At 42.7% G+C, this 26,994-nt stretch overlaps 2 protein-coding genes across 4 annotated transcripts in view; one reads left to right on the forward strand and one right to left on the reverse strand.

Annotated features, from left to right (window-relative positions):
- Positions 1-19,893, forward strand: part of HDGFL3 (HDGF like 3) — a 75,655-nt gene extending 55,762 nt beyond the window's left edge. Inside the window, exons 3-6 of the mRNA XM_059371470.1 lie at positions 1,489-1,627; positions 1,965-2,123; positions 6,302-6,448; positions 19,805-19,893. Of these exons, the coding sequence (XP_059227453.1) occupies positions 1,489-1,627; positions 1,965-2,123; positions 6,302-6,448; positions 19,805-19,810 (451 nt within the window). The 3' untranslated portion in view covers positions 19,811-19,893. The remainder of the gene's footprint in view (positions 1-1,488; positions 1,628-1,964; positions 2,124-6,301; positions 6,449-19,804) is intronic.
- TM6SF1 (transmembrane 6 superfamily member 1) overlaps positions 17,013-26,994 on the reverse strand; it is a 32,099-nt gene continuing 22,117 nt past the window's right edge. For 2 of the 3 annotated variants that reach the window (XM_059371466.1, XM_059371468.1), the window contains one exon: positions 21,711-22,633. In XM_059371466.1, the coding sequence (XP_059227449.1) occupies positions 22,442-22,633 (192 nt within the window). In that variant the 3' untranslated portion in view covers positions 21,711-22,441. Of the gene's footprint in view, positions 18,396-19,423; positions 19,540-21,710; positions 22,634-26,994 lie in introns of those variants that run through there. The other variant, XR_009398973.1, reaches the window with a different exon arrangement.

A 26,994-nucleotide genomic window follows, 5' to 3' on the forward strand; every position in this document is an offset into this window, starting at 1 on the left:
CTGTCGTACTCACTCTTCCTTAAATGTGCCCCTGTACCCGGAACACTGCCCGGCCTGCTTCCTCACCTCCCGGGCCAGGGAGGCCTTCTGCGATCCGTGTCTCTGAAGCAACCACATGGCACCCCCAGCCTGACCATCCCCCTTCTCTGCATTCTTTATGTTGGCACATGGTACTGTGCTTTCTGCTCCCTGTGTCTGTCCAAACCCTGCTCGCCCTCCTAGCACGTGTGCCCTCTGAGCGCAGAGGTGCTCATCCGCTTGTCCCTGCAGAATCCACGGCACGGCAGCAGGGCCTGACCCTTCATGGGTGTTCAGTCCGTCCGGTCTGTCGGACGGAAGGGTCTCGGAATCTCAGTTTGAAATGTAAGCTTCTTGGGTGTCCCGCCAGGATGTGGGCCTCTCCCGTCTCATTCACCAGCTTGATATGTTGCCAGTGATACTGCAGACTCTGGTCTGAATGCTCAGATCTCTTAGCTGGCCCCAGGATTTGTCCGAACTCATTTTCTTTTTCTGGTTATGATTAAATTAGGATAAAGCTTAAGGGGCACCTGGGTGGCTCAGTGGGTTAAAACCTTTGCTTTTCAGCTTGGGTCATGACCCCAGGATCCTGGGATCGAGCCCCCCATCTGGCTCTTTGCTCAGCAGGGAGCCTGCTTCCTCCATTCTCTGCCTGCCTCTCTGCCTGTCAAATAAGTTAATTTTTTTAAAAAAGGCTTAAATTGCATAACATTCTATGTTTGCTACATCTGACTTTTTTGTTTGTGCCTCATTAATCACTGAAATGATTTTTTAATTTATTGATATAATAGTGAATAAATATACTAATGTGATTATATAGAGCTAAAGTCACTTTTTAAAACCAGTGTTTGTATTTTTACTGTAAATCTCATAAAACCCTTACCTATGGAAGATTAACATGAATAAGTCTTAGTTTAAGGTGATGACATAAGTGGTCAGCATTAGACATCTTTAAAATTACGTGTGTAACTGAAAGTCTTAAAACAAAAAATAAATTGCTAATTTAAAAGTAAAATCCAAGTTACATGGTCTAGAATTGCTGGTCTATATAGCCGGCCATTTTTTTCTGCCTAGAAGTATATTTATAAACTTTTTAAGATTGTATTTATTAGAGAGCGAGCAAGAGTACGAGCCAGGGGCGGGGGGTGCCACAGAGAGAGAGAGAGAGAGAGATTGAGGAGGAAGCAGACTCCCTGCTGAGTGTAAGAGCCCAATATGGGGCTCGATCCCAGGACTCTGAGATCATGACCTGAGCTGAAGTCAGACACTTAACCAACTGAGCCACTCAGGCACCTTATATATTTATATATGTAAATGTAAACTGTTTTATGATATGTACCCAACTCAGAGGGTTTATACTTTTAATTTGTTTACTGAAATATACTGTGACACCTTAGTTGATATTGATATTAAAAATAGCTTGTATTTGAAGGTCAAAGTATCAATGTTATTTCTAATCTATCTCTACAGTGCATTTTTAGGTCCGAAAGACCTTTTTCCATATAAGGAATACAAAGACAAGTTTGGAAAGTCAAACAAGCGGAAAGGATTTAATGAAGGATTGTGGGAAATAGAGAATAACCCAGGAGTGAAGTTTACTGGGTACCAGGTAATGATTTGCTTCATTGTTAGATCTCATTTCTTTGGTTTTTAACTCTCTTTGGGGTCTTTCTTACATGTCCTTTGTACTGGTAGTTACCCTCCGTCTATTTGAAATCAGAATTCTTTTTAGCTCCAGTAACGATTTGGATTAAATATAATTCTGTTACCCAAGAGGGTTCAAGTCAAGTGGTCATGGAAAAATTGAAATTGACAGTCCTTTATTTTGAAAATCTTAAAAGTAAGCTGAACCTTTTCAGGTTAAAATAGAATGATTCTTTTCACAGTCAGTATTCTTTACTATTTTTTTCAAAAATGTAATTAGCCAATATCTTGCTATTTCTTAGGCAATTCAGCAGCAGAGCTCCTCAGAAACTGAGGGAGAAGGCGGGAACACTGCAGATGCGAGCAGTGAGGAGGAAGGCGATCGAGTAGAAGAAGATGGAAAAGGCAAAAGAAAGAATGAAAAAGCAGGCTCAAAACGGAAAAAGTCCTACACTTCAAAGGTGACTGAAAACCTTTTCCATTGTTATTAATGTTATATGCATGTTCTTTAAGGTTTTAGATAATTCTTAATTCATTCCTTGGGTGCAGGGAAGTATCCTAGCTCTGTGGACCTCTGCTTCCAGAGACAGTAAGATAGCCAAGGGGGATAGGACAGGTAACCTTAGACGTGAGGGCATCTTCAGGGCTGATCTGGCACTGAAAATACCGCTTCTCAGAGAAGGACTGTTAGTAATGTGTGTTTTAGTTAGTAATGTGTGCATCAAGTGTACAAGAGTAGGTGTGCCTCCTATAGGAACCTCCAGATGAACTTGGAAGAATTTAGGAATATAGGAGACCCGGTACCATTCACAACAAGTCTATGCAAAGAGAATGATTTACTCCTAACCTGTCTTTCTGCTTTAAAGACTGTGGAAATAATAACTATAAATTATGAGGGGGTCTGAAGGCAGTGAGTGTGAAGAGCATGTAGTTCAGATAGAGTGGCCAGGCTTTTCTGAAGAGGCAAAGTTCATGCCAACGCCTGAAGAAAGAGCAGAGGAGGAGGGATGGATGGGGCAGAGCAGCTAAAATCTGAGGCAGAAAGTGTCTGATGTGTCCTGAATTGAAGGAGGATGAGCATCGTTGGAACATCGTGACCAAGAGGGAGAGAGGCAGGCAGAGGCTCAGTGATTGAGCCTTTGAAAGAATTTGGATTTTTTCCCAATGTAATGATAGTTTATTGAAGGCTTTAAACAGAGGAGTGACATGATCTTAGGTATACACACTGAAAGTCTAGGTTTTTCATATAGTAATTTAGACACGCAGTTGAACAAACTATGAGATTGTAAAAATTGTTCACCTTTAGAAACTGAAAGCAAGATAAATACATCTTTGAAGACCAGAGATTGGTACAGGTTTCACTATAATTGTTCTTTCACATGACTGACTACTTGGATAAATTATTTCCCTTTAGATTCTGGTATTTAGTGGCTGGCCAGACTTAGGCAGCTCCTTAAAAACCAAGTACCAGGAGCTGATTGGATTATCAGCATTTTATTTTACCATCTATAAAGTCCCCCCAGCTAGCATACAGGTGGAATTGTGTGATCACATATTACTTCCTGCGTACCTAATGAGAAACATGGTATCTGCCTTGAATGGGGATAAAGTTTGCAGATCACAACAAAATAATTAGAATTTTCCTTGTCAGACTGTTATCTTTCATCGCCTTTTTTAAAGATGGTTTTGTTTTGTTTGTTTGTTTGTTTGTTTTTTAGTGTTTTGGATTTCACTTAAATACCCAATTCAGTTGATATTTTTATTTTTATTTTTTTAAAGATTTTATTTATCTATTTGACAGAGAGAGAGATCACAAGTAGGCAGAGAGAGGGGGGAAGCAGGTTCCCCGCTGAGCAGAGAGCCTGACGCGGGGCTCGATCCCAGGACCCCGGGCTCATGACCCGAGCCGAAGGCAGCGGCCCAATCCACTGAGCCACCCAGGCGCCCCCAGTTGATATTTTTAATTTATGATTGCCTGCTGAGCTGTGTGATGTGTTGTACCCTTCTAAATTACGTAAGCTACCTGAGGTATCTGAGGCATTTGTTAGTGTGGATATGCGGCTTTTCGGTGTCATTATTTCCTCATTCGTTGTGAAGACCAGAAGTCATGGGGCTCAGACCTGATGTGGATATATAATTTTAAAGCAGTGAAGGGGTAAAGACATACTTTACTTACTAAGGTTTACCTATTTTAAATTAAGGAATCATCTTTTCTTTTTCTTCCAAAGATCACAAATTCCATGATCACTCAAGAACCATGATTTTTAAATTTGATTTTTTACCATTTTATTTATTGTCGAGATAAATTACGCACAAACACAAAAATTTTGGAAGCACATAAATGATTTTTAATTTTTAGTATTGACTGAGAAACTTAGCACAGTGGTTCTCAAAATTGCACACGCATCAGAATTACCTGGAGGGCTTATTAAAAATACACATTACTAAGCCACTGCCTAAATTTCTGTTTGAGTAGGTCTTGGGTATGCGGGTCTGAGAATTAAATTTTCAGTTAAGGCTGATGCTGCTGATCTGGGAACCACATGTAGAGAAGCACTTTCCTGACATAATCTCCTTTCCCCTTGGCTTCCCGAATGTTTCCTTTTTGTTGAGTATGGTTATCTTTTTTTATACCTTCTTCTTAAGGTTGAGTATCTTCCTTTGCCACTGAAAACCAGTGGTTCACAAACTTTTAACTGCATCTCAGTCACCAAGCAGATTTGAAGGAAGTTATGTGTCTGTCTCTTTGGTAGTAAGTAGATGAATGATTCCTATCTGAGCCATGACAGGTGCTGGTCAGAATATTTTACACACACATTATTTACTGTATAAAGTAGGGCAGGTCAGAGAGCCTCACAACATTGGTGATGATGCTAACCCACTAGTCATCTTAATTAAAGAAACAAAGGTGGCAAGAGTTGGACCCCCAACCAATTCAAGACTATAGTGCTGAAACATTTGGAGGGTCCTTCCCCGGAATTACAAGAATTGCCGTGATCTGAGTTTGCTGACAGCTTTGCAGCGTTACCAAGTCTAGCTGGGCAGCCAGATTTCTTCGAGTACTGAATGTGACCCTTGAGCAGAACTTCTGTACAGCCCTAATTCTGGTCCGTGTGCCGAATGATAGCACTTACAGATCCACGGTGGGGTTGCTTGTTAGGATCGTTGGTAAGCATTGTGAACTTTAGGGAGTTGTGTGTTACTACCTCGAAGAACTGTAGGCCAGAAACCATTACTTGAGAATTACTACCTAAAGCAGTTACTACGTTTCAGTAACTATACTGTATTTACTAGGGAAACAAAAAGTGGTTTGCTTTCTGTATTGTCAGACTTGATCTTAGCTTTACCTGTAGACACTCCACATTTGGATTATTAAATCTCTGCTTTTCCTTCCTGTGAAAAGTAAAGATGACCTCATTTTAAACTGACATTTGGGCTTAGTTGGTGGTTTCAGTTAAGTAAAATAGAAGCAGTGTAATTACATGCTCCATCATGTAGCTAGAAGATATTTTCTCTTTGGAAGTTGGGTTTAAAATATTGATTGTCTGAGGAAACTCCAATTTGCTAATTATTTCTGGAAGACTGAAAGTGACATGGCTAAATCAGTTTTGCCTCAGCTCTTATTTGCTGTGTGCTTAAAGATTCTTAAAATTCTGGAGAGGACATGTTAGTGAGATGGTAAAAAAAAAAAAAAGTAAAAACTTTCTTAAAGTTGCACAGCAGGGCCGGCTTTTGATCATTTTAATGCATTCTGCAAAACAGCTCTGGCTGTAAACTAGAACTGTATTTTCATCTTCCTTAGAGTTCATCTTGATTTCAAAGGCAAGGTGATAAGAGAAAAGGGCTGGTTCCCTCAGGCTCTTCAATAATCATCCGTAATTTAAAAAGATTAAAGTTAGTTTCTATCACATGGTGATATAAATGTTTTCTGCTCTTTTTTTTTTTTTTTTTTTTAAAGATTTTATTTATTTATTTGACAGAGAGAAATCACAAGTAGATGGAGAGGCAGGCAGAGAGAGAGAGAGGGAAGCAGGCCCCTGCTGAGCAGAGAGCCCGATGTGGGACTCGATCCCAGAACCCTGAGATCATGACCTGAGCCGAAGGCAGCGGCTTAACCCACTGAGCCACCCAGGCGCCCCCAATGTTTTCTGCTCTTAACCAGGCAGCTTCAACAGGTGTCCTAACATGAATATTCATCTATTGTCTTAGCTAGTTCAGCTCACTCTCCTGAGACCTGAGTTTCTGCTGTGAAATTGTGAAATTCGGGGAAGCCTTCTAGCCCAGGAGCCCCCAAAGGTGGCGCCGGGCTGTCCATCTGGCCGTCATTCATCCTTTGGCAGTGCCCCAGGGACATGAATCTTTCTTTTCTGCTTTTACCATTGCACTGCTGGAAAGAACGAACAGGTCATCGAGTGCACCTGTACCTCCTTTTCCAGCTGGTTACACTGAGGCCCAGTGAGGTGACACAGTGTGTCCCAGGTCACCTGGCCCAGCCTCGGCACACCGCACTGTGGTGCTGGTATGTCTTGTAGCGAGTTCCCTGATTGGATGTAAGTCAGCCACTTCTGTGTTTCTTACCTACACTTGTGCATTGGAGTTGTGCTTTTGACTATAATTTTTAACTTGTCCAAACGTTTAGAAATCCTCTAAACAGTCCCGGAAATCTCCAGGAGATGAAGATGACAAGGACTGCAAAGAAGAGGAAAACAAAAGCAGCTCTGAGGGCGGAGACGCCGGCAATGACACAAGGAACACGACTTCAGACTTGCAGAAAACCAGTGAAGGGGTAAGGGCGGCGCGTGGTCTCGCGCTTCTTCTCACCTAGAAGACCGGCTGCTTCGGAGCCGCCGCCGGCAAGCCCTGTCCCCATAAATGAGTGGACGCAGGGGGCCGGCAGCCTCTGGGGGTCCCACACTGCTCTTGGGTACATAATGATTCAGAGCACAAGAGGGCGGAGGTCTACGCCTGCCTTACAGGTTGGACCCTAGGAACAGGTCTATTCTTTTTTAAACTAACTGCCACAACTTGATAGTCTTTTAAAAAGGAAGGTGGGAAATATTGAAATCATGAAATGCCACCTTAAAATTGTATAATTGTATTTCTTTTATTATAAGACAGCACATGCACAATAGGGAATTTCATATTACACCTTCTTTCCTAGGAGTTTGTACTCTAATGTCCCCAGTGGGCCTTTAAATGTTTAAGTATTCCAATAACACGTGAAGACTGGTACTTGAAGTATGGAAGGGGAAGACTTGTCCACTTTAAATTTTGTTAACTCTGTCTTAAGGTGGCGTACAATAGCGTATGACTTTGAGGTACACAACAGTGAGCCCACACTGACTGACGGTACTAAATGCTCACTGTGATAGTCTGGCTCCCATCTGTCATCATAGCCAGTTATGCCAACATTACCGTCTCCGTTCCCCATGCTGGCCTTGCACACCTGTGACTGACTTGTTGTGTGATGGAAGTCAGTACCTCTCTGTCGCCTTCACCTGGTTCACCATCTCACCCACTCCGCTCGCTGGTGGTAACCAAAGTCTGTCTCCTGTATCTGCGACTTGGAGTTTTGTTTTGTAGATTCCATGGACGAGTGAAATCAGATGGTATTTGTCTCTTTGTCTGACTTGTTTCGCTTAACATGGCACCCTCTAGGTCTGTCCACGTTGTCACAGATGGCGAGCTCCCATTCCTTTTACAGCTCAGTAACTGTCCATTGTACACGGACACTATCTCTTTATCCATTTCCCTGTCGCTGGACGCGTGGGCTGCTTCCGTACCGTAGCTGCTGTAGATAGTGCCGCGGCAGACAGAGCGGTGCATGGGTCTCTTGACATGGGTGTTTTCATTTTCTTCAGATAAATGCTCACGAGTGGAATTGCCAGTATTTCTCACCTTTTAAGGGCCCTCCCTGCTATTTTCCACAGTGGCCGCACCAGTTTGTAAGCACTCCCTCCAGCAGTGCGCCACGGTTTCCGTTTTTCCACATCCTTGCCAGCTCGTTACCTCTTACTTTTGGATTCCAGCCGTTCTGACAGGTCCGAAGTGATAGCTCACTGTGGTCTTGATGCGTGTTTCCCCGGATGAGAGGTGGTGGGCATTTTTTCATGTGTCTGTTGGCCATGTGGATGTCTTCGATCTTAACTTCTGTTAACCCCTATCAACTTTAAAGGGTTAGCGAAGGCACATTTTGCCCCTGGTCATTTTCTGTTAGTCTTTTCTCTGTGAAGACAAATGGGACAGTGGTAAATCATGTTGAAACAGTACTCCGCAGAATACATTGTTATTGTTGTTCTGTGAGGTTCTGGTTTCAGCTGAGTGCTGGGCGTTCTTGTCAGTACAGTTGACCTCTCAACAGCTCCCTCTTGCCGTTTTCCAGAGTCACTCCCCAGTTGTGATTCTCATTGTCGCTCATCCCTCTTAGCCACTCAGCTTTACTCTGTCCTCTGTATCGTTCTTCCCTTGACCTCTTCCCAGTAACGAGTCCTCTGTCGTTACCTTTGCGAGTAGTGCTCCTGGGACCAGTCCTGTTAACAGTCCTCAAAGGCCGGAGTACCTGACTCGTTTGATTTTCTCTTTATCGCGCCCGCCGTCTTCACCGCAGCTGGCTTCAGTGCGCATGCAGCAGAAGCCTCACAGCTCGTCTCCCTTTATGAACTCCCTTCTGTCTGCACGTCTGTGCCAGAGGAAGCGGCGATCCCCACCCGTATTGCTCAGAGTGTGGTCGGTGGGCAGGTAGCATCCGTGTCACCTGCAGGCCTGTTAGAGATGCAGAATCCCAGGCCCGACCCCAGGCTCTGCGAACCATTTTAACTAAGCCCCAGGTCACTCACATGCACTTGGAAGTCTGAGATGCATTATTCTGCGCCTGTCTGTTCCCAGGGCCCAGAGTTGCGTCTCCTCCTCCTTTCTCCAAGGCCTCACCCGGTCAGTGGTCACCTGTCACCCTGGACCTTTATCTTCTTTTCTCTCTGCCTAGAAACAGTGTTAGGCATCCCTTCCCCCACATATCCTACTCTCTCCGCTCTTCTCTTCATCTCTAAACTTCCAGATTGAGTTTCTTGCCTCCAGTGTCCGGTCCCTCACCTGCTCCTGCCTTCCCCCAGGCGCTCGTGTTGCTTCATCCCCATGGACAGAAATCGCTCTTGTAAAGGTCCATGGCGGCCCTCTTTTTGCCAGATGCAGGGTCAGGGTCGTCGTTAGTTTTTATTTTATCTGTGCAGCATTTAAAGGCACTAGCCACCTTCCCTCCTGACTTTGCCTCCAGGTCACCGGCCTCTCCTGCTCCTGCGTCAGTTCCTTCCCAGAGCGCCTTCCTTCTGTCTCTCTTGGTGTCCTGCTGTTCGGAAAGCTTCCCCTGTGTTCATCTGCTCCCCGCTCCTGGTTTCAATCATTATGTACTACCGGTGACTTCCCACCCTGTATCTCCTGCATTGTAGACCCATTTTCCTAATGGTTCATGAAACCATTTCAACTCAGATGTCTTGAAAGCACTTCAGAAAATACTTGCTGTTAGAAGCAGCAGCAGCAGACTCAGAGTAGTGATGGCTGCCATCTTACTCTGTGCCACAGACTGCCAGTGCATCGTCTCACTTGATTCTGCACAAATCCCAGGATGTATCATCTCCATTTGCACCTGGGGAAACTCAGGCTGGAGAGACTGGCCCAGGGTCACATAGCTGGTGAGAGCCTGACTGTAAAGAAGGACACTGAAATCCGTTCATTTATTCTTTCAGTTTTTGTTTAAGTTGAAGCACAGCTGACACATGTTACAGTAGTTTCTGGTGTACAGCATGGTGATTTGACAGGACTGTGCTTGCGCTGTGCTCACCACGAATGTAACCACCACCTGTCAACACACAGCACCAGTACAGTACCATCCATTGTATTCTCTCTGCTGTACCTTGTCCCATACTCATTCATTCCAGAACTAGAAGCCTGGACAAATTGGGCCCATTTTGCCCATTCCCTGGCCCTCCTCCTTGTGGCAGCCATCTGTTTGTTCTCTGTATTTATGGGTCTTCTTCTGTTTAGATCCCACAGAGAAGTGAAATCGTACGCTATTTGTCTTTTTTGTCTCACTTAATTCATTTAGCATAATCCTCACTAGGTCCACACGTGTTGTCACAAATGGCAAGATGACCTTCCTTTTATGGCTCAGTCGTCTTCCATTGATACCGCAGCTTTAGCTGTTCATCTATGGATGGACACTTAGTTTGTTCCCACAACTTGGCTTTTATAAATAATGCTGCAGTATACATAAGAGTGCATAGATCTTTTTTTTATTGTTTTTTTAAGATTTATTTATGTATTTATTTTAGAGCGAGAGTAGGGGGCTGGGGAGTGCGGAAGGAGAGAGCAAGAGAGAATCCTCAACAGACTCTCCCTGCTGCACGCGGAGCCTGGTGTGGGGGTTGATCCCAGGACACTGAGGTCATGACCTGAGCAGAAATCAAGAGTTGGCCAATTAACTGACTGAGCCACCCAGGCACCCCCATATATTTTAGTGGAATTACTGGATCATGTGGTAGTTCTACTGTTAGTTTTTTGAGTAAGCTCTGACTGTTTTCCACAAGGGCTGCACCAGTTTACATTCCCACCAGCAGTGCACGAGGGCTCCTTTTTCTCCACATTTTCGCCAACACCTATTGTTTCCTGTCTTTTTTTTTTTTTTTTTTTTTTTTTTTTTTGATAGATAGAGATCACAAGTAGACAGAGAGGAGGAAGCAGGCTCCCTGCTGAGCAGAGAGTTCAATGTGGGGCTTGATCCCAGGACCCTGGGATCAGGACCTGAGCCAAAGGCAGAAGCTTTAACCCACTGAGTCACCCAGGCACCCCTCTTGTCTTTTTGATATCACCATTCTGACCAGTCTGAGGCTATCTCCTTGTGGTTTTGATTTGCATTTCCCTGATGACTAGTGATGCTGAATATTTTTTCATGTGTCTGTTGACCATCTGGATGTCTTTGGGAAAATGTCTACTGAGGTCCTCTGCCCATTTTTTAATAGGAGTATTTGGTTTTTCTGGTTTTGAGTTGTATGAGTTCTCTCTCTATATATAGGATGTTGAGTTGTATGAGATATATATATATATATATATATCTCTAATCAGATACATCATTTGCAGGTATCTTCTCCCAATCCATAGGTTCCCTGTTACTTTGTTGATGGTTTCCTTTGCTGTACAAAAGCTTTTTATTTTGGTGAAGTGTCAATGGTTTATTTTGCTTTTGTTTCCTTTTTCTAAGGAGACACATCTAGAAAAATGTTAAGCCTCATGTTCAAGATGACTGTCTAGGCTTTCTTTTAGGGGTTTCATGGTTTCAGGTCTCAAATCTAGGTCTTTAATCCATTTTGAGTTTATTTATGTGTATAGTGTAAGAATATGCTCCACTTTCACTCTTTTGCATGGAGCTGTGCAGTTCTCCCAGCACCATTTATTGAGACTGTCTTTTCCCCCATTGTACATTCTTGCCTCCTTTGTCAGAGATCAATTGACCATGTAAGTATGGGTTGATTTTTGGTCTTTCTTTTCTGTTCCACTGATACATATATATCTTTGTGCCAGCACCATACTCTTTGATTAATGTAGCTTTGTAGTGTATCCTGAAGTCTGAGATCGTGATACCTCCAGCTTTGTTCTTCTTTCTCAAGATGGCCTTGGGTATTTGGGATCTTCTGTGGTTCAGTACAGATTTTAGTAGTTATTTGGGCCAATTCTGTGAAAAATGTTCTGGTAATGTGATAGGGAATGCATTGCATCTGTGGATTACCCTGGGTAGTATGGACATTTGAGAATATTTGTTCTTCCAGTCAATGAGGTGGAATATCTTTCTGTTGATGTCGTCTTCAATTTCTTTCATCAGTGATTTATTGTTTTCAGAGTACAGGTCTGTCAGGAACTTGGTTAAGTTTCTTCCTAGGTATTTTTTCTTTCTGGTGCAACTATACATGGGATTACTTTCTAAATTTCTCTTCTGTTACTTTGTTATTAGTATGTAGAAACAACAGATTTATGTATATTAATTTTGTCTTATAATTTTTACTGAATTCATTTATTCTGATAGTTTTTTGGTGGAGTCTTTAGGATTTTCTATCTGCTTTATCACATCATCTGCCGATTGTGACAGATTTACTTTTTCCTTACCGGTTTGGATGCCTTTTTGTTTTCTTGTTCAATTGCTGTGGCTAGGACATCGGTACTACATGAATTAAAATGGCAAGAATGGACATCCTTGTCTTATTCCCGATCTTAAAGGAACAGCTCTTAATTAGCTGTGGGTTTTTCCTATATGGCCTTTATTTATTTATTTAATTTAAGATTTTATTTATTTGTTAGAGAGACAGAGAGAGAGCGTGCAAGCACAGGCAGACAAAGTGACGGGCTAGAGGCAGAGGGAGAAGCAGGCTCCCTGCCGAGCAAGGAGCCTGATTGTGGGACTCAGTCCCAGGATGCCAGGATCATGACCTGAGCCGAAGGCAGCTGCTTAACCAACTGAGCCACCCAGGCGTCCCCTATATGACCTTTATTATGTTGATTATGTTCCCTCTAGATCCACTCTGTGCAAAGTCAGATCCTTTTATTTTTAGCTCATTTTTAATAATACATTTGTCATATACAAAAGAATATATATGTACTATAAATTTAATATGGTATTCTCATGAATACCAGTAACCCTGCCACTCAACCTAAAACAGAACAGTAACTTACATCTAATTCCATACTCTTCCTACCCAGGGATAATCACTAGTGTTGTATTATTTCCCTTCATTTTCAGAATTTTTGCTCCTATCTAATGTATCGGTATATCCTTAAATAATACATTGTTTAGTTTTGCTCATTTTTGAGCTGTTTAAACAACAGTGACGTTCACTTACTCGTGTGCTTCCAGGAGCCCCTCACACAATTGTGTGCGGAGTAGCTTGTTAACTCTCCGATGCTGTGTGACACTCAGCCTTACGAATACACCACACTTGATTCAGTCTCCTTTTGACGGTCATGTTGGTTGTTCCCGGGTTTTCACAATTCTGAACTGCACTGCTGTGAACACCCTCCTGTTCGCCTCCGCGTGCACAGAAGCTAGAGGGTCTTTACTGCACACGAGAGCTGGCTGTGCCAGGTCAGGAGCTCACGGTTGCTAACTTTAGAAGAGAAAGCCCAAGGACGTCCCTAAGTATCTGGGCCAGTTCACACTCCGGCCGTCCGCGTACAGCTTTCCTGTAACTGACGTGTCATTGTCAGACTTTAAAATTTTGCTTATAATCATGAGTGTACATTATAGTCTTAGTTTGCAATTCTTTGATGAATAATGAGGCTGAGCTTCTTTTCACTTGTTTATCTACCATCCAGGTTCCTTCTGGCATCTCCTTGATTTTGTATTTCTGCCCGTTCTATTGGACTATTTTTGGTGACTGATATGTAGGACTCCTTTACGGATTCTGGATTCTGACTAGTGTGGTTGGTCATGTGCATTTGTACATATCTTCTCCACACTTGTAGCTTGTCTGATTTTTTTTTTATGATACCTTTTAGTGAACTGACTTTCTCTCCAGTAATCAAATGTCTCAGACTTTTCCTGTTATGGTTAGCATTCTTCTGTCTTATTTAAGAAACCTGTCCCTTTCCCAAGATCGGAAAGATACTCCCCTATATTTCCTTTTAAATTTGTAAGTTTTGTTTTTAACATTTTAGTGTTTAATCCATCAGGAATTTGGGTTTATAAGATGAGGTAGGACTATTGCCTTTTTTCCCCACAGAATAACCATGGGAACCAGAATCATTTTTTAAATTGTCCCTCCTTCCCTCTCTGACCTGCAGTGTCATCTCTCACAGCCATGGGTCGCTCTCTGGGTTCTCTGTTATGTTTTTTCGGTCAGGATCATACTTTTCTTAGTTATAGTAGCTGTACAATGAGTCCTGATGCCTAGTACGGCTAGTAGACTAATCTTAAACTTCTTTTCAAATACTTAATAATCGTGGTCCGAGAGAGAGTCAAGAGGGGCTTTTTTTTTTCGATGGGAGAATTTACAGCCCATGTGCTGGTAAGAATGATTCACATGAGGAATGAATGAGCACAAAATGGTAATGTAGGAAGGAGTTGCCAAAGCAGTACTCTTCAGAAGACAAGGAGGCGTAAGATCTAGAACACATCTGGAGGGCTCCCCTGGCTCCCCCGCTGAGGTGGGAGGGAAGGCAGGTAAGTGGGTACTTAGTTAGGGTGAGAGCTTGTAAAATTTCTTATCTGATTGCTTCTGTTTTCTCAGGAAGTGAGGTCAGCATTTGAGAGTTGATACCGGGAAGCAGTGTTGGAAATTTTGAGAGAGAGAGGAAATGGGACAAAGTAGTCCCCTAGAAGATGAGAAGAGTGGATAGACTTGGGGAATGAAGTGAGGGCTTACTTGAGGTTAGTGGCCGTGACTTAAAGTGAGAACAGTCGTCAGGATGGGTGTGCGATCCTCTCCAGGCATTCCAGTGTTCAACTGTGCAACCACAGAAAGGCAGAGAATCGAGTGCAACTAGGATGGAGGGGGATGGAGGCAGAAATGGATTTTGTGCAAGGAAGGGAGCAGTTACAGTGATGGATCATTGAACCAAAATATGTTTGGAAGGAGAAAAAAAGGCATGAGGAAGGGAGTGGGTCAACAGATTTTCAGTATCAGAGAATTATTGAAGGTAGAGTCCTAGCTAAAGAGAGGAAGCCGGGGACAAGTGGTGGTGGACGAGGGCGGTGTTCCATCAGGTTGGGGAAGAACTGCGGGGGTGGTCGCCCTGCACGTGGGGCTGGTACTTGAGTGGGACGTTTCACTGGGTGAGTGCCGTTCGTGGCACAGGTCCCTTGACGCCTGCCTGTAAAATACCAGACAGCCCCCAAGTTCTTAGGACAACCAAAACTGCCTTCATAATTCCACCCCCCCCAAAACAGTGGCTTAAAACCATGTTTGCAAATACAGCTGTCCCCCCTTTATTTGCAGGAGCTCTATTGCCAGAGCCCCTGTGGATGCCTGAAACCATGGATAGTATGAACCCCATATATACTGTATTTTTACCTACACGTATGTGCCTATCATAAAGCTTAATGTGTAAGTTAGGCACAGTAAGACGGTAACAACAGTAGCTAATAAAATAGAACTACTGTAACAATATCCTGTAATAGAAGTTAAGTGAGAGCGACCTCCCTCAAAATATCTCCGTGCGGTACTCCCCCTTCTCGCTGTGGTTGATGAAGGGAAATGACAGAACGCCTGTGAGATGACAAGTGAGGGGGTGACGCAGCCCCTGTAACGGAGGCTACCGGCGACCTACTGCTGGAAGGAAAGTCCAAGGGAAGACCGTCTGCTTCCCGACCACAGCTGACCAAAGAAAGTGAAAGTGCAGATCTGTGGGGTCTCCTGTACTTCTGGGGCGTGAGCAACACTTGCCCCAGTGAGGGTCTGAGCGAGGCTGGAGGAGGAGAGAGAATCAAGGCACTGAGAGGTCGGAGTTTCGGAAATACAGTTCTACACCGAGAGCGTTCCCAGTGGTGAGGATACCGAATGACAGTGGGAGGAAGGAGTGGTCCCGGTGGTGTGGAGGGGACGGTAGGCAGGAGGGGCGGCAGTTCAGATCTGGGAGGACTGGGTGGTCGGAGGAGAGCACAGCGGAGAGGAGGAACGGCTTAGGAACCGCGGTGATGGTCAGGAAAGACACCTTCCCCGCCTCTGGGCCGTGGTACGAGAGCTGCCGCGGGAGGCCTGTGGGAGAAGCAGCAGCCGTCCTCAGGGAGAACTAGGTTTCTGTTGGAACACATGAGGGGGCAGAGTGGCTGAGAAATGCAAGTTGGGAATATGGGAGACTTGCTTGTGGCTGACTGTGATTTCCAAGGGGCCTGGCGGAAGAGATCAAGGAATGTGGGTGGGGGCAGGAGAGTTTAAGAGATGAAGTCGCAGCCTAACGTGGACACAGCTGACTGGGCGTGAGCATGTAGGAAGTGACATGCCCAGGAGCCCGTCGTTTAACTACAGTAAGCATAGGCCATAAGGAAAGGTTTGAGGGTCTCGAGGCAGATGGTATTGTGGTTATAAGTACTGGTGAGGGAAGGAGAGAAGAGATTCTTAGGAGGAACCCACAGACTTTTGGGGACCCCTTTACTTCCAGAGGCTCTGACAGCATCCTCGCTGCTCATAGTTCGAAGCATGAAGCAGACAAGGGCAGGCTCCAGAACACATGGGGCGCCCTTCTTGATCCACGGGGCTGTGACATAGTTACTAATCTTTGTGACAGGAAGACTGTGCACCGATTGGCTTGGGCCTGCTGTGGCAATGATGCCATGTAACAAATTACCTCAAGATGTAGTGGCTTAGAACAGCATTTATTATCTGGTATTCTCCATGGATCGGGAATCCGGACAGGCATAACTTGTTAAGCCTTCCATCTCTGGGTCTCCAAAGCTGCGAAGAAGGTGTTAGAGGCTCAAATCATTTTGAGGCCTAGCTGGGGCGTTGGTCCTCTTCCCGGCTCACTCAGTAGATGTTGGCAGGGTTCAGTTCCTCCCTAACTTTGGCCAGAGGTCCCCTAGGTTCCTTGACACGTGAGCTCCCCTAAGGCAGCTCCGTCATGCCAGAGAGCTTCATCCTCGAGAGAGAGTGTTAGCAAGATAGAAGCCAGTCCTCTGTAATCTCGCAACCTCATCGCAGACACTACATTCCCATCACTTTTTCCTCATCCTGTTCATTAGAAGTAACTCACGAGGTCCGGCCCACACTCAGGGGGAGAGGGCGTTACACAAGGGCATGCTGGAGACCCTGTCCGAAAGTCACCCATCCCTGAACCAACCACTGATGATTGAGACTGGGACCAGTCAGTTTCTCCCCACTCCTGGAGCAGGAGTCAGGTCCCCAAACCACAAGGCCACCATAATAGCAGGGAAGAGCAGAGGATAAAATAAATATTGGGGGACAGCTGTTGCGTTTGCTGTAACCACTAAGCAGTGTCCATGCATTTATCCTTCCGGCCCTGACCTTTTCTTTCTGCTGTAAGGGGCTATATCCTTAGTCTCCCCAGTGCCCTCAAGATCAAGTCCAGACTCCTTACTTAGGCAGATGTTGGCCTTTGTACTCAGATCCCAGGTTATCTGTGCAGCCTTTCTTCTAACCCTGTACTCGGTATCTGCTCAGCCAGTGATTCTTCAAACTTTTTGGTCTCAGCGCCCTTTTAGTTCACTTATAAGTTATTGAGGGCCCCAAAGAGCTTCTGTTACACCTGTGAGCATTTATTTAATTAGGAATAAAAACTTATTTTAAGGTATTTATTAATTTGTAAAATAATACTCAATATAAATAACATTTTTATGAAAAATACATTTTTTAGAAAGTGTTTTGAGAAGAAAGACATTGTTTTACATTTCATTATTTTTTTAAGTTTTTATTTAATTTTTTTAGCAACCTCTGTACCCAGCATGAGGCTTGAGCTCACGACCCTGAGATCAAAGAGTCACACGCTCTACTGAAAGCCAGCCAGGTGCCCCATAATGTTTTGCATTTTAAAATTTCTTTAATGTCTGTCTTAATACGAGACATCAGGGTTCTCATATCTGCTTCTGTTTTCAGTCTCTGGTTGAGTTATATGAAGAGATGTGGCCTCACATAGATATGTAGTTGGAAAGTAGAGATTTAAGTATTTTAATAGTTTCTTCAGATCATTGCGAATGTTCTTTGATATTATACCAGCTCTGTGAAAGAGATATTTTCTGAAAGGTTACTAGCCATGTGCAGTCTGAACTTTTTGTATTCTGTTAATGAAGTCAGTTGGACTGTCTGGGACTTTGAATAGCTCTTACCCATTTGGAAGATACTGGTTCCCTGAATTAGTTGGGTCTTCCAAATCTTTCATTATAAAGTATTTTTAATCATATTTTTAAATACCAGGTATATCTTGTCAGAAAAATCCTTATTGGGAAGTCTTGACTGTAGAGGACTAAGTTTTCCAGAATTCTAAGTTTCACTTAAAAGCTCAAGTTTCGTCGTTGGCAACAAGTACTTCAACTTGTCTTCCTTGAGGGAATAGGCTCATTTCAGTGACTTCTGAAAAAGCGTCCAAAAACTATGAGAAACTGTGAGAAAACTATGGTTATAGTTTACCTGTCATCATTTTGTCAAGTGACAATGGTGCTCCAGGAAAAGACCCTGTGACTTCCACCATCTCATCACTTCCGCTGTGTTCGGGGCTCCTTCAGCTCTGCGCCCACCCACAGCCTCTTCCTGTGCCTCGCGTCCGTGGGCCTCGGGGGCCTGGTTGCGTTAGTCCGCCGCCCTGGCCTGGCGCGGAGCACGGCTGCCGGCAGAGGGAACCACTTCTTGCTGCGGACTTGGAGGAGATGTCCAGGCTAGCACGTGCTCCGAGCACCATGTCCAGGATACGTACCATTGTGAATCAGCAAGACGGTTTTTGATGCGGAGATGCCAATAGAGTCGTGGTGGTATATGACAAGTTAAAAAATGGATTTGTAATTCGCTTTTTATAAGCACCCATTCGACAGTACCTTGTTGAAAGACACTGCACCCCGCTTCCCCCCCCCCCCCAAATTCCATGTCCTTGCAGTTGTGGTCACAGGTATCGCCTTTTCTTTGAGCATTAATTGTATTCCAAGGTGGCTCTGGGACCATCTGTCCCAAAAAATGTTCTTCAATACAGTTTGAGTCGTTGGTACTATGAATGTTCCACCGATGTCCACACAGATTTTATTGCCTTTCACACTGGTATTAGTGAAAAGACATTGTTAAATAAATTCCTTTGGTTAATAATTTTTCATTGCTTTAAATGGGTGTCTTCCTCCTTCACCAGAGAGGAAAACCCCCCAAGTCTGTGAGTATAATCATATCTAGTATTTTTGTGTGTTAATAATTAGGAGTCACTAGTCACTGCATTTTGCAGGTTCACAGATTTGAAATAAGATTTTGTTTTTTTTTTTTTAGTTGACTTTCTCATTCAGGTAGGAAAAGAGCAGGCTGGCTGTAAGAGAAGTGTATTTCTTTTCTTTTCTTTTTCTTTTAATTTTAAAGATTTTATTTATTTATTTGACAGACAGAGATCACAAGTAGGCAGAGAAGAGGGTGGGGAAGCAGGCTTCCTGCTGAGCAGGGAAATCCCAGGACCCTGAGATCATGACCTGAGCCAAAGGCAGAGGCTTTAACCCACTGAGCCACCCAGGTGCCCCAAGAAAAGTATTTCTGCCATCTTGAGGTTTAGTAGCTTTTCCTGTTTGAAGGTCCTGGAATTATTTATGTATGGCATAATGCACACTATAGATCTGGACTGTATATGTGAGAACATACCCACGAGCGAGTATGCATGAGCTCACACGCGAGTTCATTCACTTAGCAAAGGAAAGAATGGAAACGGGCTGTTTTAGGAGAAAATACGGGGGCCCGAAATCCCTCTTTCCTTTGTCCCTTGAGAGCATGCGGGGTAGGGGGAGTAAGGTATTTGGGTTAATGATGAAGAAAATAAAAACAGCGTCCCTATGAAGAAACGTAACCTGGTAGGATTTATGGTAGGACCCAGACTGAAACAATTCTTTTCTGAAATGGAAATATTTTGTCACACAGATGCCATCTAAATTTTAAAAGAAATCAAGACTTCCTTTCTTATCGTACATCTTGATTTTGTTAAATCTTAAATCTTGTATTTCTTCGAGCCATATGTCCCAAGTAATTAAGTTATAAATATTATACAGAGTAATTTGCATACATTCCAAATGCTTTTTAAATTTGAAGCAGCTTACCTTTCTTTCTGACACCACAGTCCTCACAAAGATGGATTATCTCAATTTCTCCAGTGACTTTATCCCAGCAATACATTGTCCTGAGCTGTACGAGTGCAAACTACTGCACTCTGTCCCTGCCAGACAGTAGACAGAGTTTATTGTTTTGTTTCCTTTTTTTTGAATGGCACACTACAGATGCCCTAGCACCTCTTTTAGCTTGCTGAGCTGACCGGTATCAAGCACAGCCTCACCAGGCTGTTCTTGCTGAGTATTGGTAATGCTGCAGTACAGATTAAAATCTCAGAAAATCCCACTTATTATACTTTATAGGTATGGAGCTTTTATTGTTAATGTCCCAAATCATCTAAAGTCTTGTTTTCTTTCTTTTTTTTTTTACAGACCTAACTACCATAATGAATGCTGCATATTAAGAAAAACCATAAGAAGGTTATACATTTGGTTGTCTAATAATCTTGGATTTGATATGAACCAACACATATTCCTTGTTGTCATTGACAGAACCCCAGTTTGTATGTACATTATTCACATTCCTCTCTGTTGTGTTTGGGGGAAAAAAAGACATTTTAGCCTTTTTTAAGGTTATTGATTTAATTTCATGTTATTTGGTTGCATGAAGTTGCCCTTAACCACTAAGGATTATCAAGATTTTTGCACAGACTTATACATGTCTAGGATCCTTTTATCAAGGCAGTTACGTTCATCATTCTCCTGCCTTTACTCCACTGTCACCAGACACTCCATTAAATATAAATTAGCACTTTTTAAAAATGACCACTCAACATAATGCTTACGGGATTTCCTCTCTGTGACAGAACCCAGGAACCAGTTCCTAAACACATAATGTTGGCATATTGAAGATGAAATTAAATTGTCCTTCAGTTTTGAGGCCATGTGTAAAGTTTAATCACATTGTAAAATATCTATTCCGCATTAGAAATAGCTAGTCGACAGCTTATACTTCTCAAAACTCATATTGTTACGTACAAAAACTCAGTTTTTATATGTGAAGTTAGTGAGTCTTTTGTGTTACTCCAAAATAAAGGCAATGATTTATTTTTTCCCCAATGCCAATACAATTTGAGCTAATCACTCAAGGTGGATAATTTACATTTTAAAGCTGGAATCAGCAGTAGCCCTATGGGAAACCAGACCAAGCATTGACTTTTAAATGAACCATTGTTTTCTTTTGGAACTAGAATTAGAATAGTTGATATTCATCCACAAACCATTATTATGTGTACATTATTGTTGCTATTGTGATAATAGAGAATTTTATTTATTTTTATGCCAGCTTATATTGTGAGAACACATTTAGTCAGTTTGGGTTTTATCAATCCTGTTATGCTTGTCCTTGGAACATCTTTCGCGTATTCGAGGTTTGTAGTTGAAAAGTTTACTGTAAAAAAAAAAATCAAAAACAAAAAAATGTATTGTTTTTACAGAATAAATTTATTGGAATGTGTACTGGGAGTAAGATTTGAGGTTGTAAACAACGAAGTTAGTGTAATTTGGCTTCATCTATGTAATGTGAGGTATTAATGTAATTCATATATTAAAGCAAAAATTGTTAACAGCAAGTTGACAGTAGAATCAAGTGCAGGTGAGGGGTTTCTTTTTCTTTTTTTTTTTCTTTTTCTTTTCTTTTTTTTTTTTGCACACTGTCTGGGTGTTACGTTTTTTGTAAACATGGAGGAGGGAGAGGAATGGCTACATGATTGCTCACACGTCTCAGACAATATTTACCAGCTCAGTGGACCCTAAATTCGCACACTTGACATTATCCATGCATTGCTTTGGACTCCCATTTCTCTTTTGTTTTCTCACTGTGGTGAAGAGCTAATAAATAACATGAGAAAAACGTGAGCTGTTCTGCAAGCCCGAGGCCACCGAGGACAGCGATGGTGCTGGTGCTGGTGCTGGTGGCAGCGCGCCCGAGTGGATGGAAAGCACCAGTCTGCTTACCACCCTAGGGCGCACGGATTTTTAGTTTGCTTCTCTCGCTTAACAAATACCAGTTTTTTTCTCTATACTCATAATTCCAAATATGAAAGGTTCATTAGAAGATAAAAGGGATGCCAATCCAGTTCTTTCTCCCTTAGAAGTATTTTTTAGTTTTGAGTGCTGTAATTTAATTTTAAATTAACGAAATTTAATTAATTCATCAGAAATCCCCTTCATTGCTCACACTAAAACATAAGGAGAATGTAGATGACATTTTGAATTGGAACATGTAACTGACAGATTTTTAAAATAAAAACCCTAGAGACTACGAAACTGTTTCTGAAAAAAAAAAAATACAAAATGTTTCCAGTTTAATAAGATTTGTTTTCATAAAAGGCCAAAAAAATTTATTAAAAATATACACAGAAATACAATAGAAATATTTCCAGTCACCGATAAAACCAGTATTCATTAAGAGTAATGATAAAGTTATTGATCTCTCCTTAGCTATTTAGGCTCACAAAAAAATTTTACTAAAAGCAATCTTTAAAACAGCAGTGAATATAATAGACTTTCCTTGGGAAAACATTTTCAAATAACATTTTAAAATACTGTGATGATTTGCTTTTTATATTGAGGTTAATAATGACGCATATATGTCTTATATGCAAAAAGTATCTCTCCAGTATGTATTTGTTGTTTTGAATTTTTTAATATGCATAGGCCATATTCACTTTTGAATAGTTTCATTTTCATTCTCACTATTGTAGGAGCTAAATTGTAATTGTTTACAGTTATATTTAATATGTGCAAACAATATGGAAATAGATGGTCAAGTTTATTCACAGATAATTTTGAATATATTTCTTTAAGCAAACCGTTTCTCAACTTCACTTTTCCTTCAAAGAAAGAAAATTTTACCCACACAAAACCATATGAGAGCTCACATACAGTGCAGAACAAGACTTTATGTAGAAGTCTTCCTGAATGAGAAGGGAGTGAAATGGGACAAAATTATCAGTCCCAGGATAACAAAGTCAGTAATCTAGAGAGGAAGAACATGAAACAATATTTTTATTCAACTTTTTCATCTGCCTTTGTTTTTATAAAGAACTCTGGTTTGTAGATACAACGATAGGCCAAGAGCTGAGGAAGAACTCCATATGCTATGTTTAGTGCTAGAAAAAGGGTTTTCGCTTCTTCGGGGACTCTGTAGACATAAGCAGTTCTAGCATGAAGAGAAGCACCGATGTGAGAAAACTGAGCCTGTTGCATTTAAAAAAAAGGGAGGGGGAGGTAAGCATGGATTCTGTGTTCAGTTGGATTCACAATGTGTTCTGGGTGATTCATTCAGACCCTGCTTCCTGTGCCCTCAAAACCAGTACTCAAGCAATCCATAGTCTTCAGGATTTCATTGAATTTAGGGCCAGTCTTAACATAACTGTCCAAATAAAGTAAACCTTCCTTAGCGAGGCTTTATCATGCCGGCTGTTTAGTCACCCACCAGTGTCCCTTACCAAACATCAGTGGCTCAGTTTAAAAGAAAAATTGAGCAAAATCTCGGTATTTTTGTTTTTGTTTTTTTCTGATTTACATTCTGGAGATCTATTAGGCCATCACTTGTGGCTTACTAAATGTGTTCCAATGAAGATGAAGAAAGTACAGAGTTTACAAAGTGGAAATATTTTTAATGCAGCTATTTAAAGAGAAGCACTGAGGACCTCGGCGTCATAAATCAGTCTTTGACCTGTTCCCTGCAACAAGAGCTCAGAGCCCTTTGTTCTATATTTTTTGTTTGTTTCTTCAAGCATTGGTTTTTTTATGCAACTTTAAAAAATACTAGTATGTAGGGTTGTCACCAACTTGGATGGGGGTAGGACTGTGGTTGCTCTTTATAAAATGGTAAATGTACCTGCCGGCAACCTTTTCAAGTTGAAGTCTAGTTTATTTAGAAGTAGAGCCAGTCCCAGTCAGCATCATCTGAGCTAGAGCTTCCGGTTGGTACGTAGTTGGTACGTACATACTTGTTATAACGTGCATTCAGGATGTATCTTTTTTGATACTTTTCGTAAGCACAGGGGAAAACTTTATCAGAAAAGGCTTCCAGTGAGGATTTCTCAGGGTTCTCATATTGTTACAAAATGCAACCCTGGAGTCTGCGTGTTCGTATCTCACTGAAATCTAAACTGTATGTGAATAAAGGATTGGAAATTAAATATATCCAAGTGATGGATTATTAGTTCATCAGAATCAAAGTGAAGAGAGAAGATACTATAATCCAAAGAAGTCACAGAAGAATAATAAGAATGAAAAACTAAATAATTTGCTTCAAATTCGTATGAGTTACCTTATACTTCCTTCCATATGAGATCAGTCTGTTCTGCTAAGTGGTTCACAGATAAAAGTGTTCCTTAGCATCTGACTTAATCATGGGAAGAAAAGGACACGCTTTCATCGGCGGCATGTGTATGGATTTCTATCAGTGACGGGTACTTTAACAGGCTACATTTTTACAAATTACTGGTACATTCTAGGGACCTCACAGTACAGTTTTGCTACTCTCTGGAGATAAGAGATTAGTGTGGTGTGTTACCAAGGACCAACACAGAAACTGTCCACCCCTGCGTTGTGACCCAGGAGGCTCTGGGAGGGCTCGGTCCCCAAACACACGTCCCCCAGGCAGATACCCAGACAGCGCCCAGTAAGCATTCCACCTCCGGGCTCTGAAGACAAAAGACCTTGCGAGTTAAGGGCACTGGAGAGGCTGCCCTGAGAAGCCGCTCTTGGGCAGTTCTAGGAACACAGACCAGGAGCTTGGCCCCTGTTGCTGTTTTTCCCTAGGGCCTCTTTTGAGTAACAGTGTTTTTCTGAATAATATAACCAAACTTCCGGACTAGAGGCCAGATATGAATCTTGACCTTCAGAAATGTGGGTTTGGTGTCTCTGTCTTTAAAGACGCTTGTACACATGACAAAAATCACCAGGTTTGGGGAAATGCCAAACATCCTTTGAGAGATTAATAGGAGCAATCATGCCTCCTTGCATAGGGAAACCTGCATCAGAAGTCAGTGAATTCCGTAGGCTCTTCTCCTGCACTCCCCAGTGCAGTTAATACCTCATTTTCAAAAACCACAAAATCATGGCAACGTTACAAAATGATCATGTCCTTAGATTAGATTGTAAGCCCACCGGGCAGGTACTGTGTCTTATGTTTCGTGTGGCACCTCTCGCATTGTTAGAGCTCAATAAACATTAAACAACAATGGTCTTGTGACTGTCAAAATACAAAAAGGTTCTACAAAGCACTTCTCTATTTTTATACCTATTTCGGTAGGCCTGTCTTCTCCAGAATTATTAACCGAGGGGTACAGATCTACGTTCCTAATGCAGAGCGGTGGCTGCAGGTGAGAAGCCTGGGGCCCTATCCCGCAGTTTCTGGCACTTGCCTGCAGCTCTAACAGGTGTGTTTACAGTGGCCACACCTCCCGCTGAGTAAGCCCCTGACCACTGCTTCCTTCCAACCCCTGTGCTGTCCGCTTTGCAGAGTTGCGAAGTTTCAGAAAACCCTCCATCTCCCCGGAGAACGGTTTCCTCCCCGAGCACACAGCTGCTAAGGGCCTGCACAGGCGTCCCGTGTGACGCCGCTCCCAGCACACGAGGCCTGCCGACGGCAGGGCCGAGAGCTCAGCCTGGCACCCGCTGGCTCTGGGCTCCTTGCGGCTGAGCTGTCACCCAGGCTCACAGGTACAGCTTGTGGAGCGCAGACATTTCTGCCGAATTCAGTGATGTGACATCGAGCCCCTAATCTTTCTTGCCATTCCAAACCTGCTTTCACCTCAAGTAAATTTCAAAGATAGGCTTTGATCCTTTTATTAGTGGATGATTCGAATGGAAAATGAGGCCAAAGAAAGGGCAAAGAATGGTTAAATTTTAATAACTCCCTTTCCTTATATTTAGAGACAACATGGAAAGGATGACTAAAAGTCATGACCTTGAAGGCAGAAAGGAGAGGTGAAAGTTACCCTGTGTCCACATAAGTATCCTAGGCCAAAACTGATGTGAGCCCTGGGACAACAGCCAGACTATTTGGCTGATACAAATATGAATAGTTAATCCAGAACTATGTCATTTTTTAGGGTTTTCTGAGCAGCACAGTCCAGGGGTTAAGAACACTGCATCTGAACCAGACGGCCAGTGTCCGATCCCAGCTCCACCAGCAGCATGACCTTGGGTTAGGTATGTAACCTTTTTGGCTTCCTCATCTAGAAAAGTCGGATAATAATGGAGCCTACCTCATAGGGGTTGCTATGCCCACTCAATGAGTTGATCTTTGTGGAGTGCTTAGGACAGTGCCAAGAGAATCACCTGTTCGTGATCTGGCATTCTCCTTTGCTGACCACTCAGGTGGGCTCTTCTTTTTTAGATCCCCTTGCTGACCTTTTGACGATTTCAAGACGGTCTGTCTCTAATCTTAATGCTAAATAAAGATGTTTACCGATGAATTACACTGGAAGCAAACTAATTAGAATTTGCATTAGTATTCCCAATTATCCATGTTCTTCTAAATCTTTCAGGTTTTTCCTAATGGTTTCCATAAGGGAAAAACATAAAATTCGCCTTCAGGAGGGTCAACTCTACAACCAGATTCTCCACAGATAAGCTTCTAGACCCGTTTGTGAGAAAGGACACAGCACCCGCAGTAGCCAGGGAGTGTGAGAGTCTTAGCTGCGAGTGGGAAGGGGCACTGCCCCACCCAAGGCGGGACTGTTCCCGCTTCCAGGGCTGTGGGTATTACCGGACGGGCGGCAGGCTCCCTGCCAAAACCCACTGGGAGTCAATCCCAGATCTCTTTCCCTGTCCCTCTGATCTTTAGGTAATAATGTCTGTTCCACATGGCTTCAGATGAATGAGTCTTTGAGCAACACAACGCACTTCCTCTCCAGACTCCTGTTGGGAATCTTAAACCAACGATGGGAACAGCAACAAAGACCCAGGGCGCTTTCTGTGCCAGGCCCTGTGCTAAGCCTTGTACACAGAGGCCCTCATTCAGCCCCCCCACCCCCAGGAGCTTTAGCAGAAAGCTCCTATATTATCCTCACTTTCACAGCAGAGGAATCCAAGGTGCCAAGGTCTCGAGCTCCCCAGGGACAGGCTGAGACATGACACAGTCTCTCCAGAGATTGTGCTCTTAACCATACTGACTGGATTGTTTTTTTCTAATGCTCAGTGATATTTTAGCAGAGAAAAATTCTTCAGTTGCCAGAAGGTACTAATAATAAGTGGATCTAAGCAACCTGGAATACTTTTCAAACGAGACTTGAACTTTAATCCTACAATAAGAATTTTCTAGGAAAAGATACTTGAGTTATGAATAAGTCCCCACTGGTTCTTTGGCGTAAAATGTGACCTGGTTTTCATTTAATTTGATTTTTTTTTTACTTTTTTTTTTTTTTTTTTTTTTTTTTTTTTTAGATTTTATTTATTTATTTGACACAGAGAGAGAGATCACAAGTAGGCAGAGAGAGAGGGAGAGGCAGGCTCCCTGCTGAGCAGAGAGCCCAATGCAGGGCTCAATCCCAGGACCCTGGGATCATGACCTAACTGAAGGCAGAGGCTTTAACCACTGA

The sequence above is a fragment of the Mustela nigripes genome, chromosome 13 (genome assembly GCF_022355385.1).
Source record: "Mustela nigripes isolate SB6536 chromosome 13, MUSNIG.SB6536, whole genome shotgun sequence".
NCBI classification, from domain to species: domain Eukaryota; kingdom Metazoa; phylum Chordata; class Mammalia; order Carnivora; family Mustelidae; genus Mustela; species Mustela nigripes.